The 15,408-nt window shown below is 46.6% G+C and overlaps 1 protein-coding gene across 2 annotated transcripts in view; it reads right to left on the reverse strand.

Moving 5' to 3' along the window:
* The window catches only part of LOC134145314 (vascular endothelial growth factor receptor kdr-like), a 142,479-nt gene extending 131,758 nt beyond the window's left edge, over positions 1 to 10,721 (reverse strand). For both annotated transcript variants that reach the window (XM_062584699.1, XM_062584698.1), the window contains exon 1: positions 10,222 to 10,721. In XM_062584699.1, coding sequence (XP_062440683.1) covers positions 10,222 to 10,288 — 67 coding nt within the window. In that variant the 5' untranslated portion in view covers positions 10,289 to 10,721. The remainder of the gene's footprint in view (positions 1 to 10,221) is intronic.
* Positions 10,722 to 15,408: the final 4,687 nt, after the last annotated feature.

Genomic DNA, 15,408 nt, shown 5'->3' on the forward strand with positions numbered 1-15,408 from the left:
TAAAGTATATAACAACAAAAAGGACAAAGTACAAGACAATCAAATGTTTTTTACCCTTGGTATAAAAATCACACTCTAGTTAATATATTGTGAAAATCCAGATCTTATTAGGAGTCTTTCTAGATTCCCCCACCCCAGTCTTTCTAATAGTTTTCTCCTGATATAGACCACAGCATATGAATAACCAAGTCTATTGGTCTTTCTGGTTGAGAAGTGTATGGATTAGACAGCATCTCTGAATAAACTTCTGTCTAAAGCTAAGAAGAAGGAATCAGTTTTGTATAAAATCTCCTGACGGGGATTGCAGTTCACAGTACTGTGGAGTCAGACGGAGGGAATTTTTCAAATACCCTTCTCAGCAACCTGCCACTTTCCTGAAGTCTCCATGCCCAAACAACTCCTCCATCTGAGGAACTGTGTCATATTGGGCCGTTTTGTTTGACCTGTACTTCCCTTTCATTAGGGCAGGGTGATATTACCCAAGTTAAACTGCATTTTACATGAGGTAAGATGTACAGAGCTGCAGTGACCTAGAGAATGAAGCTACCATTGTTTATTTTACTTGGTGTGGAAGCCATGAGAAAACAATCCAAATGTGAGCACAGCCTGGAACACCAGGAGCAAATCCAAACCTAAAAATACATCATACCAAAGACTGGCTTTATTTCCTTGCTGTACAGACTCTGAATCTGATGTATCGGGGGGGGGGGGGGGGGGGGTTTAAGGAACAGAACTGTTAACACAGCTATTAGCAGCTTCATGGTAACAAGTGGGCTTTCCTTTCCCAGAGAGCTGCAGGATCATTGGACTTTGAGAAGTCATCACTGAGTGAGATGATGAGACAGCTGGTGGCTCCCTTTCAAAGTGAGATGGGCCAAGTGCATTGAGATTACAGCCAAAGGAGGTTCTGCCCCAGCGAATCCCTCCCCCGTTGCATCCTGTGCTCCCTTCATGCTGACACAGGATTCTGTGGTAAGTCTTATTGGGCCAAACCCTGCTCTATTGTCCTAACTGCTATTTGGTCCTTGCGAAAAAGACAGTTTGCCAAAACTGAGGAAAAGTTGTTTCAAGCATGAGAGCCTCCAGAAGGCTTGGCAGAATGTGGGTTCTTTGAGACCAAAATAAATGGGCATTGAGAGCATACGCTGGTTCCCAAAGAGTGGGTTGTTAGCCCCAAGGGGGACTAGTGTATCCTGCCTTCCACAGCCAGACATTGCTGCAGTCTATGTGCAGGGGCCATACGCTGGCTTTCCTTCAACATATAGCTGAGAATATTCACAGCAGAATACTTAAACTGAGGGGTAGAGATAAAGAAGCTAGTTCATATACAACCATAGTAAAATAAATGTTCTTAGTTAGGTAAATTCAAAGACAGGCAATTGTCTTCAGCCAAGCTACAGTTTTAAACCAAGGTAACTGAGAGCAAAGCTTGTCCCAAATGCATGAACATGAAATGAAAATAATCCAGGCATCATCCATTTGTAGAAGAAAAATGTGGCAGGCCAAAAGATTAGCTGATTCTCTCTACTTCGCACCATGTAATAGCTTAAATAGTGTTTAAAAGGTTCTCAGGGTTACATCATTGTTTACATTCACTTGAATCATCCTCTAATTGTAACAGTACAAAACCCTTTTTACTAGCCAAATTTGCTGTTTAGCTTTGTCCTGCTGTGTCATGCAGCAAAAGCTGTTATTAACTTCTTTGCCTCATACCTATCTGCAGAGAGGCCTGGGGAAAACATTTCTCCCCACATCTGGGCACTGCATTATTATTCTGGTCATTCTTCATGGGCTGAGGAGCAAAGGCAGTACCTGTTCTTTTAAGTGCTGCAGTTCATGAAGATCCCTTATCTTTGCTGAGCGAACTAGCCATGACAGTATCAACTCAGGATACTGATGTTGGCAAGGACTGGAGTGGGAACAGTTCCCTAAACAGAGAGGGTGGAATGGATCTAGCAACAAAGCGCTGGACAACGCTGCATATTGTGCACCTGCGGGATTTATTTTTCTGCGAGGAAAGATACAGACCTTGAGGCTGGCAAATTATAATCTACAGTGTTTTACTTCCCTCCTTTCAAACAGGCACATATGTCTTCCTGTTCGGGGCTCTGGGCAATCTCTTCCAACAGGCATTTCCTGCATGAAGGCTCACTGTAATTAGCATTGCCCACAAGAAGGGTTTCCAAATGCTACTGTGTGGGCATGGGCTATGGCCCCTCTGGGAGGCAGTTTCAGGCAGCTGGAAGAACAACTGAAGAAGTGGAGGGGAAAAACACTTTTTATAGTCCTGAAGGACATGTTTTGGTAAACATCAGCACACTAAAGGTCTGAAACACCAGCCCATATACAACCCAATCCAAAAGCTAAGGAAGGCCAGTATCAACTTGCAGGCATGATCCCTATGGCTCCAAGGGGCCAAAATAAGCCTTTCTGAGGAACTGTGAGGGACTCCAGGATCAGAACTGGGATTTTGGGAGGCTCCACATCCACATCAGCAGCTGCACTTTTCTGGGCATGGAAAGAAAATTGCTTTCACTCCTAAATTGTTCTGTCTGCGGGGCCCAAATCCACATTGGCATATCTAGAAAGCAGGGGGAAAATGCTTTCTGCATTTGGTTTGTGTGCTTACACTGTTGCATTCAGCACTGATTTCAGTTAATCGGAAAGGAGTTAACAACACACATAAGACCGATCCTTTACAGAACAGCTGCTTTAGGTTGTATTTTTGTGTAGATTACCTCTATGAACAATACAGGCCATTACATTTTGCTCACAACTATATAGGAACAGGCAAAGTATCCTCATGGTGGTTGGTGTTTTTCCTGTGAACTGACCTTAGCATATCTGTGAGGAAGAATTTAAGGTGTGCATTTTTGGAGCTGAAGCCTTTAAGGAAGCAAACATTTTGGCTGAGGTGTTTTAGATTTGTGGAGATCTTTTTAAAAAATGGAACAGGTAATGACTAGGTCAAACTTCCTTGACCCTCAAATCAAGAACAATCTCAGCAAGGCTGAAAACTCCCCTCTCTATTTCCTTGGCAATCACGTTCCCACAGTTTAGAAAAACACAGGAAGATCTAAGGAAACCTATGTGGAAATGCAGAAGACAAAGGCAAGTGAACTAAAAATAGAAGACTAGTCCATATATTTCCTTTACATTCTGGGCCTGAGTCTAGTTTTTGGCTGAATTTTGGAATCTTGGGGACCATATGCTTTTGCCATACACTTTAGGGCACAAAAGAAAACTGGCTTCTGCAGCCTTTCATCAGTTGAAGGCTTAGTTCTTCCTTTCTTGCTCAGTAATGTCAAGAATTTCTTCTCAGTGCTAAAAGCTTTACTGCTTAGAGCCACAACAAAAGCCCTGAACATTGGTTACAAGCTCATCACCAGCTTACTGTGACTGCTTTTGCATCTGTACCTACTGTCGAGGGACTTGCAAAAACTGCATCTTGTAAAGTTCAGTATGGCATGAAGATGCTGTGCATCTGCTTGCAGAGAACTGAAGAGATTCAGCTGCAGAGCTTATGCAATCCCATCCTGGCTTGCCAAATCTCTGCACTAGATGCAATTTAAAAGGCAGAATTTATTTTGGTATAGGGCAGAGAAACTGTGCAGACCCCTGCTGTGGCAGGGCTGAGAAATTCCTCTTGGCTTTTTGTAATGTAAAAATTCTAGGAATCCTGAGCCCTGAGGGGAATTTTGGAGACATTCAGGAAAGGGGGTAGAGAGCACCAGAAGACATAGGATGTAGTGAGGACAAAAAGTATGTGCTGTAAAGACAAACTAATCCAAGGACTTGGAGATGAGAGTATTGGATTGCCTCTTAAAGCTGTTCAAAGACTTGATTCATATCGATCAGAGCACATAGTTGTATTACATTGTTAGCAGCAGTCTAATACAAAGATAGCAACATTTGCACAGTTGCCCTCACTATGTGAATTAATTGCTTACATTTTCAAAGCTTTTGAAGGCTTAGGGCTAAAAGAGTTACTCTGGTATGAACAGCATAATGCCAGCGATGCCTGCACATCCTGCAAACCCTGCCTCAGCTAAGGAGCAGCCAAGCCTCACTGTACCAGATTCAACTCTGTGAACTAGGGACTGGACTCAATCCAATAGATACTTTCCAGTTTTATATTCCACTTACTGGCAAATGCAGGAGATGTGATCGGGTCATAAAAGCAGTCACAAGATTTGCCAGGTTTGGTTCCTTATTTATGCTAATACACGGTTTCAGGTGAGCCGGGGTTCCCCACATGAGTGTGTTCAGCATTCAGGTAGCAGGCAATTTATACAAAATGGGCAGCAATCAGTGTTGCTCATCACAGTCTGCTAAGATCAGAATCCCCACCTTCTCTCAACCTTTCTCCTTCCCCACTTGAGGAAAACAGCTCATGGATGAGTCTTTAAGATCACACTTCTCATACAAAAATCCTTGTTTCAAATGATTTGCTGTAATCTTGCCTTGCTCATGGTGATTGCAAGCTCTCTGCTGCTAAAATTCTGCTCCCTGGGGCAAGCTTCAAGCATGTGTGCTTTTATTAAATGCCATTTCCAGATAATAACCTTGGCTGGTTGATTTTGGCAGGTTCTGCTATTTTCTCTATGGCCTTAAAAAGAAAAAGAAGTGTCTAACTTAATGAGGAGATCAGTTCTCCGTTACACACATTTTATGCCAGTTTATTTAGGCAGTCTATTTTTTTTGTGGTTGACTACAGTTAGATGCTCAGCCTGAAGGTGAGGACTGGTGGAACAAGAATGTCATGATCAGCACTCGGGAGCCCTAGTGTCCTGTCAGTTGTTTGGGATGGGTGCTGAAGGACAGTATTTGGGACAGACCTATTTTGCTGTTGTTCAGATGTTCCAAACACCTTTTAATTATTTCCATTTGTAATTCCCATTCCAGTGGCATCTGGCCAGTCCAGAGAAAAAAATAAAGATGGAGTAAGGGAGAAAATCAGAGGAAATGTCCATCCAAGTGAATTCCAACAGGGCCAAGCCTCAACATCCTTCTCAGACTCTCACTGTGGAAGTTGAACTCTGCTTGTTGGAAATTTCCTGTATTCAGGTTGCTGCTGCCGTCCCTAAACTGCTTTGCAGTGTGAACTGAAAGCAGTTTCCTTGTTCACCCTGCCCTATGCTGATGATCAAGTGGCCCTTGCTGCATATACTTTGCAAATGTATTTGGAAGGAAAACACACATTTCATCTCAGTGATTGTATACAGCAGATAGCAGATTTTCACCCTCCTTCAAATCATGCTGGCAATTTGGAAGACAAACTTAGGAAAAAAATGATCATCTATGACTGACTGTGCCGAAGAAATCTCCTGTGGTCATTGCAAACCTTTTCACCTGTGTATAAACCTACTAGCAACATAAATACTTTATCTATGGCTCCAGTTGATATATTACTTCAAACTGAAGTAGACTAAGCCATTTCTTTTCGCAAGTACTTCATCATAAAATGAACAATTCAGAGTACACATAAAAGGACAGAGATAACTCAAATGTACATTGTTGCTCTTGTTTTGATTCCTACATATTAGCAGAGTAAAGGGGAAACGTACAGATATATATATATATTTGAAATTTTTGAAGAAAATTCGTTTGAAGATACGAAGTTCTCATATAGAAACTTTCTACAAACAATCTGGTTTGTATTTTCAGTATTCTTTGGGGTATGATCCTGGTTTTTTAGAAGTTAGGGAAGTATTCAGAAATACTTTGCATTTTTTTTCCTTGCCTTAAATAGATTAATTAGTGTAAAGAGATTTCCAGTTGGTTTTGACTGTGGCAGCTTCAGGTAGTGAGGCTCATATATCACAAGCTTAAAAGAAGTTTTCTCTGCTGTTTATAACATTTTCCCATAGTAAAGCAAATATTTAGAAATAACACCAATTAAGGGACAGATTTTTGGTTTACTAGAACCGATCAACAGCCCATATTGCCAGCTATCTGATCTTTAAGTTTCCAGCACTGACTGCCTCAAGGAAAGGCAAGAACATACTCCTACTGCCTTTCACTTTGCAACACTGTACCGCTGAGCTGACGGTCTTCCTCACTACATGCAATGATTACTTTGGTCGCTAAACTAAGAAGAATCTGAGTTGACTTAGCTACTGATATGTGGCATATTTGAAATGTGTATGTTAGGAAGATAAATTGCCCTTCCTAATGTATGTTATCTGTAGAAGATGCTGTAAAATGAAAAAAATATATATATATTAATCTCAAGCTTGCTTTAATTTCAAAGGGATCAGGCAGGACCTAATTTTTATTCTTGAATATTGTTAGTTTTCCAGTGTTAAATCATTGAAATTACTGAGTTTATTTCAATCCTCCAAAAAGTTATTTGGACTGGTAATATACGAAAAACCTTTTCTCTGATGATAACATCAGGGGGTGAAAGGCACTAAATTTTTCATACAAGACATAAAGTGTTGCCAGTGTCAATAATTCTTTTTAACCATCCCACTCCCTACCAAAAACATAGACCAGCTGTTGCTATCTGCGCAATGATTACTACAGAAAAGGTCTTAAGCAGAAACACTCTATAAGGAGTAATAAGAAATTTCAGGATACCTGTAGAACTGTTTAGTTCTGAATTTAGGAAATTTAAAAATTCATATGATGTTTTGAAGCCCTTTTTTATAAAGAGGGAAGAAATCGTTGGGATGAAGTTTGCACTGGCCACCCAAGCCAGTGAAACACCCACAAGGATGGAATGAGCCACTTTGGTTACAAATTCTCTAACAGAGACCATCTGCTGATCTGTGTGAATTTTATAACTATGGTTAACTTTCATCCTCCAGCATCAGTTCAGGAATTCTGAAACATTTTTGGTTCTTCTTTTGTACCACACACCCAGGCAGCCTCCGCTATCCACTGACCAGCAAGGCAGAAGGACACAACGGTTGCAGTCAGCCACTAACATGTAAGGAGAGGGCATTCAAATGCCTTTGCTAAGATTTCATAAGAGCTAAGAGTTTCCTTCACTTTGGCACATAGGAAGTCCTCAACAGGGAGGTATCCCTTACGCTGAACAGCTGGCCTGACCTCGCACAGCAACCCTGGTGAATGTGCTTCACAGTTGCAAAATCCTCTATCTGCATTGCAGAAGAAACTGAATGTGATTCAGATTCAACTTCTCCAGTTCAACTCTGCCTAATTCAGTCCACAAAGTTCCCAGAAAAGGTTCAACCCATAGCCTGCAAGATAGATGCAGGGTTGCATCTGTCTTCCCCTCTTGTGCCTTGGGAAGCAGCGTTTCATTAAATCCATTGCTGGAGATGAACTTTGAGGAGAAGGTGACTGAGGAGTTAATATCTCAATAACATCAGTGTTATCTAGAATCCTCTGACTTCCTGGCCCTGTTTCAGTTTGGCTTCCAGCCTAATTAGGGCACACAGAGACTGTGCTAACGGATTATCTTTTTCTGATGATGGACAAAGGTCTGACATCCATAATGCTGTTTCCAAATCCATCATCAGCCTTTGCCTACAGAGACAGCTAGCGATGTGCTTCAGCCTTTGCCTACAGAGACAGCTAATGATGTGTCTGTCTTCCTTTCTTTGTCACCAGACATGGCTTTCTCCCTACCCTCTCCGTGCCTGGCACTGATGTGGATGTGAGTCTGGATCAAATTCCAGAATTATTAGGACTAAAATTATTAGGAAAATAATGATGGTAAATAAGGAACAAAGTCAGCACTGAAATGTGGGTAGCCACATTTTTCCCTTACTCACTTCAGCAGCAATTGCACTACATGCGCTCGACTTTCAGGAACACTTTGTGGCAAGACATGTTTTCTGCCTTCTTCCAAATACTTTTTGTTATCTCTCTGATCCACAAATGTCCACAGTAATCTAAGCCTTTATAAAATTCATTAGGATTTTTGTAATATGCCTTCTACGGGCAACCTTTCCAGACTATTCAGACCTTTAAAAAACAGTGTAGCATGCAGCTGGCTGCTCATTTGCACGTGTCAGACAGATGGAGCACATTACAGGAACTCCCTGAGGACTGCACTGGCTTCTTATTTAATACCACATGCAAGTCAAGGTACTGATTCCCATTCTGATAAGGAACTGCCTTATGCTAGGTTAAGTTGGACACTTCTACTGATGGTTGCTAGACTGTCTTTGGTGAAGGGCTCTTCTTTACTTCTAAGATTTGCTGTTTTTTTCAGGAGAAGTTGGAAAAGTTCTTTGGGACAGAGTCTCAGGCTTAGCTATTTATTCTACATGTAACTGTGGAGAGTTACTATAGGGAATATGTGAAGCTCACTGGGGCTGAGACTTGTCAAAGCATTTCAAAGACTTTCTGCAGAAGGAATACATTAAATCTCTGAATGAATCCAAGAAAATCAAGGACACTGATGCTTCACAGTGTTTCCAGAAGCTATCCTCTTGATATTAAACTAGGAAAAAAACATAATATGCTAAAGAAGCATTGTGTTGCCAAATATGTTCACTACCCAAAGAAAATCACAGAGAATTACTGTCAGAAGAAATTCCACCGTTAATAACAGACCATCTCCCTCATACAATTTGCAGTGTCATGAATGAATAGCACGGTAATCCAATGAAATCCTCATGCTTAATGAAATAATGAAATGTCATGTGACAGATGGAAAAGCTCTTCTAAATCTCATTAACCTGCTTCCTCCTTTTTTTCTAATATTGGTGAAAATCAGGAGTGACTCTATGGAAGACGGTGCATTTCCAGCAGTGCAAAAAATCTAATTTAACATCTATACTGAGGAAGAGAAAACAATAGAAAAACACCATAGAAATAAGAATGGAAATACCAAAGAAAGAATAGGTGTTTGCCTGTGATTTCTGTACCCACACATCTCAGAGATTAGGTACTGATTCCTGATGAAGAAATTAAGTTCGCCCGTTTGCCCTCACTCCTGCATGCAGCAGTGTGGAGCCCCCAGGTACACCACAGCTCCTGCTTTTGAAGCCTCATCTTCCTCAGTTCTGATTCAAATGATCAAACACAACCAGAAATGCTCCCACTTAGGAGGGGGAGACACAAGCCCTACAATTTGCTATTTTTAACCAAGCACTGAAACCTCAAGGGGATCAGAAGTGTAGGCATGGAAGAAAAATGTCCTTCAAGTGCAACAAACCTCAAGGAGATTTTTCCTGAAGATACAGCTTCCTTTATTTCCAAATCTCTTTTAATGAAGCGCTGACCTCTTTGAAGTACAAAACCCGAGCTGCCAGTGCTGCTGGTCGATTTTGAACGAGCAAGCCCTTGCAAACTCGTTACGGGAAATTCCAGGGTCAGGGAAATTCCTTTACCCACCAGGCACTTAGTTAATTGGAGTTTACTGGATGGGATTTCCTCGGATGCCTCGCATCCACAGGAGGAGAACCCAAGGGGTGTGAAGCCCAGGCGGACGAAAGCCAAGGAGGAGGACTGGCGGCTGGGTAAGGGCGATCTGTGAGGCTGTTTATACCCTCTGGGACGAGGCAGCAGGGCGCTGTGAGCCCACAGGACATGTTGCCCTGGGCAGGGAGACCCAGAGGCCACCCGCGGCCGGGCACCAAAGGCCGCTGCCAACCGCCCCCCAGCGCAGCGCGCGCCCCCTCAGCGCTTCGCGCCTCAGCGCCACCCGCGCGCGCCCCCCTCAGCGCAGCGCGTGCCCCAGCGCCGCGCGCGCCCCCTCAGCGCTTCGCGCCTCAGCGCCACCCGCGCGCGCCCCCCTCAGCGCAGCGCGTGCCCCAGCGCCGCGCGTCCACCTCAGCGCTTCGCGCCTCAGCGCCACCCGCGCGCGCCCGCCTCAGCGCCGCGCGCGCCCCAGCGCCGCGCGCGCCCACCTCAGCGCCGCCCGCCCGCGCCCGCCTCAGCGCCGCGCGCCCGCCGCCCCCCTCAGCGCCGCCCGCGCGCCCGGCGGGAAGCGCCACCTAGCGCCCGCCGCCGGCGCCGCCCGCCGCCTGCCCCCGCGCACTTGCCGGCGCGGCGCGGAGCCGCCGGCCCTCGCCCCCGCGGGAGGCGGCGGGACGGGCCCCCCTCTCCGCCACCCCGCACTGCGCCGGGGCCGGGAGACCCCCCCGGCACCCCCCGGGAGGGCAGGCAGGCTTGGCCCGCGCGGAGGCGCCGCGGCGCCGGGCAGGGTGCGGGCTGTCACCGCCCCGGCGCGGCGGGAGCGGGGCCGCGGTGGCGGCGGGCGGGAGGCAGCGCGGGACCCCAGGTGCCAGCGGGTCCTACCTGGCGCCAGCAGCAGCAGCGCTTGCAGGGCGCAGAGGGCCCGGGCGGTGCGCGCCCGGGGCACCATCGCCGGGCGGGTGCGAGTTCCCGCTGTGTCCTTCCAGCGCGCAGGAGCCGCCGTCTGTAGATGGGGACAACTTTGCAGCAACAAGTTTGTCACAGGCTGCAGGCGGGCGCGGGGAAGGGAGGGGACGGACGAGGCGTGCAGGAGTTCCCACTTGTTGATCCCAGAGAAACTGTCCTTCCCCGTCACGGCTTCATCCTCGCGCTACCGATCGCCCTGTCCGTCCTTCCTCCCGCCGGCGCGGGCGCTTGGGGTTTTTTTTTTTTTTCACTCCTCGTCTCCCCCGCCGGGAACTGCTGGCGAGGGCGCCGGGAGCGCGGAGCCGGGCCGCGGCTCCGCAGGGCGGCCAGGTGCCGCGGCGGGCGGCGCTGGGGCACGGCCGGCACCGCCGGGCGGCTGCTGTCCCGCTGCCTGCCCCCACCCCACCCCGCCGGGGCTGCCGTGCCTGGGCTGGGAAGTTTGGTGCGAGCCCGAGTTTCTTTATAGGGACAGGAAAAAAAAAAAAAAAAAAGAGGAAGGAGAGACGTCACCGGCAGAGGCGAGGGGGGACTCGGCTCGCTCCCGCTCCTTCCCTGCCGTTGGCAGCCGATGCTTTCCTCTTGCCGCTGTTGCTCTGGGATGGGGCATCCCAGCATCGCGCGGCAGCCTCAGGTGGCAACAGGCCCCCAAAGGCCCGGCCCTGCTGTCACCCAACCGGAGGAGGGAGCCCGGGTGCCGGTGTCCCCTCGCCCCGGCCAGGGGCTCTGGGGGAAGGGGGCCATGGGGGGCAGGCTGCCCGAGGAGGGGACTCCCTTGCTGGGCCACTGTCCTCGCCCCTTTCCCCTGCATTGAGAGCACAGTTTGGGTCCTCACGCTGCCTGGTGTGCCACCTCTGTCATCCCCTGGCCCAGCTGGAAAGCAGGGGGACACCAGGTGAGGGGGAAGCCATGGCCAGCGCAGTGTGTGCTGGTGGCGTGGGGCACAGCCAGCCTCTCCAGTGGCAGGTTTTGCTCCTGAGGGTGCCCCCATCTTGAAAGCCCGCTGCCAGCCCGGCTCCCTCCCTGGCCGTGGCGGCCGGCTGCTCAGCCCTTGCTCCCAGAGCCCCGGGAAAGTGGCTCGTTCGAGCGGGATAGTTCGGGGCAGCCCAAATGCATGCTGTTATTATTTACATAGCTCAGCTGCCTCCCTAATCTCTCCAGGGTTTTTGTGGCAGCTGCTCCTGTGTCGCCCAAGCGTTATCTCTGGGCAACTGGGTGTCGACAGAGCCACCCACGCGTGGTGCTCCCAGCCTCTCCTCACGCCCAGGCCCTTCCCGGGCCCCACAGCCCCCAGGCAGGGGCGAGCGCTCCTCTGATGCTGCGAGGCAGCGTGGTTTTGGCCAGGTGCACGTGATGCTTCCCCCTCCGCATCTGTCCCGGGGGACCCCAGGCTTTTCCTGGCTCGGGGCTGGTGCTTCGGCCACAGGTGCCTCCCAGGACGGTGCAGACCACCATGGTCATCCCACTGCTGCGAGGGTCGGGAAGCACGTTCAGGCAGTGCTGGCCCTCCTGGGGGGTTTCACCGGCCACGCAAGGGGCTGCTTTCCGTGGGATGGATATTCTGTGCTCTCCCTATTGCAATACATTTACTAGTTTTGTAGCTTTTTACATGTGCAAGTGGCAGCTTTCCATACACACTGGCCTTCCTGATAATGCCACGATGGAGACACCGGGGTTAAATGACCTGTTACGGCCAGACAGTAAAGCATGGCCAACCCCCATGGCTGAATGTCAGGGTTTTTGGTTTTTTTTAATTCTAGCTCCGTTTGTCTTCAAAAGAAGAAGAGAAAGATAGCATGTGCATTAGACCTTAAACTGAACTGTGATCAGGGCAGTGCACAGTTTCCCATGTCTCTTTTGAGTGTACTTCTTAATGTGTGTAGCAAGTACATGCACTACATCAAAATGCACTAGAGCAAAAGAAAACATAGGTGCTGTTCTGTGAGTTACAAACTGGTATGTTATGTCAGCCTGCAAGGAACATGGGCACATCAGAGGATTAGAGCTGGTATCTGGTGTAGAAATATCCCAAATAGAAACAATAAACTGGATGCAAAATAGACTGAAATAATTCTTGCTCGTATGAACTGCAAGGCACCATTTCTCAGGCACTAATTAAATCAGGAACACTGTTCTCAGTGGCACAAGGTGTCACCAGGTAACACTAATTTTCGTATGAATGCCCAGATCATTCCAAAGATAACAAATGCATGTTGTGTTACTAAAATTATTTTTTAGAACATACGACTCCCCCCAGATCAGTATTGCGATAATGGACTTTTAAATAGTTATGGATAATAGTAAAGTCCAATCATATAGGAAGCTTAACTGAAAAATGAAAATTCTAAGTCATCTATAGAATTATAGTGTCTGTTTTGTTTATGGGGATGATATATTCAAAAATTTGTTTGAGGTTATTGACTGACTGCTGCTAAATTGTGCATAGTTTATCTGATGCCCCAAACATGCCTTTTAATTGTTGATCAACCTAACAGACTTCTTAACCGAGCTCAGTGCTACTAGTGTGTAGTTTTGCAAGGAATTCAATGTCAGAAGCTGGCCAAATAATCCTGGGAACTAATTTTATTTCTGTATTTTATTGCCCCAAACATGCAAAATCAAAAATAAGGTTGTAAGAATGGCACATTTTGTTCCTGAGCACAGTAATATACCTGCAACAGCTTGTTGAAGTTTTTTCCAACACTTCATTGTTACTTTATTCATTTATCGCCCTAGTGACACAATTGCCAGGTGCCTTTGCAGAGCTAGTGGCATTTCATTTGGGAGTGAAATGGCCTTTTCTAGCCCTTCTTCAGTTCCCATGGGTATTGTGAGCCTATGTCTGCTAATGGATTGGGAGGGCAAGTAAAAACTACAAGAATTTTGCCAGGATACAATGGCTATGACCTCTTCTGTTAAATAAAGTGTCCTGTGTTTTGCTGGGCCAAGGTGTTTGGAGGAGTGTAATCTGCAAGACCTGAACTAAATGGAGGCTTTGACTACACAACTTGGCCAGCTCCTGAAGTATCTTCCCATCCTTTGATGGCACAGACCTGACATGGAGCTCTAAATGCAATACTCCTTTCCTTTGCCAGCATAGCAATGGATGGCGCCTGAGCAGGAGAACCCTTTACTGCATCTTGCTCCTCTATTGGTGCCCATCCGGAGTAAGTGTGAACATAGGATACCCAGCAGAGGGCATGGCTGTAGATCAGAGCTGGGCCTGGATTTGCCCAGCATCGTCTGTTACATGCTGTAGTTAGCTTTAGCCGAAGGTAAAATCTACCTAAACTAAGTGTAGCCATCCACATTTTAGATGTCTAATCTGGGCTAGTTACATAGGCTCCCTATGAGCCTATGCAGAGATGGGTGTTGCTAGAGGGCAACTCATCCCATCCATGCAACATGTCTGTTTTATAAACCTTCCTTGACAGGAGATTGTTTGTCTGAATTAGCCCATGAGCCTATGTTTTAGATGGCTAATTCTGCCCTGTGTCTTCAGCTAGAGGCACTTCGACCCGAAGACAGCCTTTACTATAAGCTTGAGCAAGATGGTCCTGACCAGAGGCAAATGCTATGAAACAGAGGTACTCTCCAAAGCAGCTCTAACCCTATGTTGTCTGCGAGAGCTGAGATTCACAGCTATATGCTAGGTTAGTGAATACTAACCTGGGCTTCCAGAACGGGGCTTTCTTACATACTCACAAGAGAGAAGCAAGTAGAATATGCCAACGAATTCAAAGACCCCTTTCTCTGTTCATGATCTGTGGCAGGTGAGGTGAAGGACAGTGACCTCTGCTAAGAACTATGAGTTGGCAGGCCCATGAATTTCTATCTCACACTGCGCCTTGTTGGCGTCTCCATCATTTTTCTGAGAATGCCTAGAGCTCTTTGTGGTTGGGGGCTTTCTGTGTCTCATATTCTGTAAATCCAAGCCCTCAAAGAGAGATGATGGCAAACAGGCATGACATTACTAATGTGCCTTGCACCTTATCACATTGTTGTGAGATAAAACAATACATTTTCCCTGAATTTAGACATTATTTATTTGATGGGAACATAGTGCGGTTTGAAGGCATGTGCTAGTCTCCAAGACAATCAAGGAGCTGGCAGCGTATGTCCCCCTAACCCAACAAACAGAAATACAGCCATCATTTCTTAGGATGAAGTTGCCAGTCCCACCTGATGCCCCCACAGAGATGAGGAGTGCTGCTGCAGATAACTGCTTTCTATCACAGGAGAGCTGCCTTAACCCCCGTGGAGAGCTGCAAGACCATTGGTAGGTGTGCTTCTCTCCACAATCTCGTCAAGCTGTCCTCTATTCATGCGAATCCTGTAGTCCCTTGGGGATCTCAAGACAAGTTAACATTGGTAGTCTGAGAGCAAATTGGGTGGGGAACTTTTTGATGAAAATGTTTTTCACTGGAAAATGGCATGCTATCAAAACAGAAAGCTTCTGTGGGAAGGCTTGGTTTTGAACAAATTCTACTAAGGATGGAAATTCTGGGGAAAGAAAGCACTGTTCTAGCCTTTGCCAGCAGCTTGCCGATCTCCTGTATGTGCATGATCCAGTTTAAAGACCCTAGTCTGTGCTCTGATCTCCTGAGACTTGCAGGAACCCTCCGATCATGAAGTCCATTCAGTTTCTTGCAGACACACTTGCTTGCTCATCCATTTGTTTTGACAGAATGAAAAAAAGCCCCTAAAAAAACCCCCATTTGGCTTAAACACTGAGTGGGAACAAAATGTTTCTTTAACCAGGAAAAACATTTCCTACACTGCTTTATTCAAACACGTAGTAGTACATAGGCAATTAGAAAATTAATAGGAAGAGGTCTGGGGCTAGCTTAGCCATGGGCATGTTTCTGATGACTTGATGCTCCTCTGTGGGATGGCAGCTTCAGAGGGGCTGGTCAGGAAGCACATACATTAGCAGAGTCTCAGGGCACCTTTTTCTTTATACATTAGGGGAAAATATGGCAGAAAATGGTTTAATGAATCACCCAAAGCCACAAAGCAAGGCTGAAAGAGGAGGACTGTCACTCTTAACAGCAACAAGGAAGCGAAAGTATGAAGTAACGTACTGCAAGTGATTGTATTTTTATT

This window comes from Rhea pennata, chromosome 11, assembly GCF_028389875.1.
Source record: "Rhea pennata isolate bPtePen1 chromosome 11, bPtePen1.pri, whole genome shotgun sequence".
Lineage (NCBI taxonomy): Eukaryota > Metazoa > Chordata > Aves > Rheiformes > Rheidae > Rhea > Rhea pennata.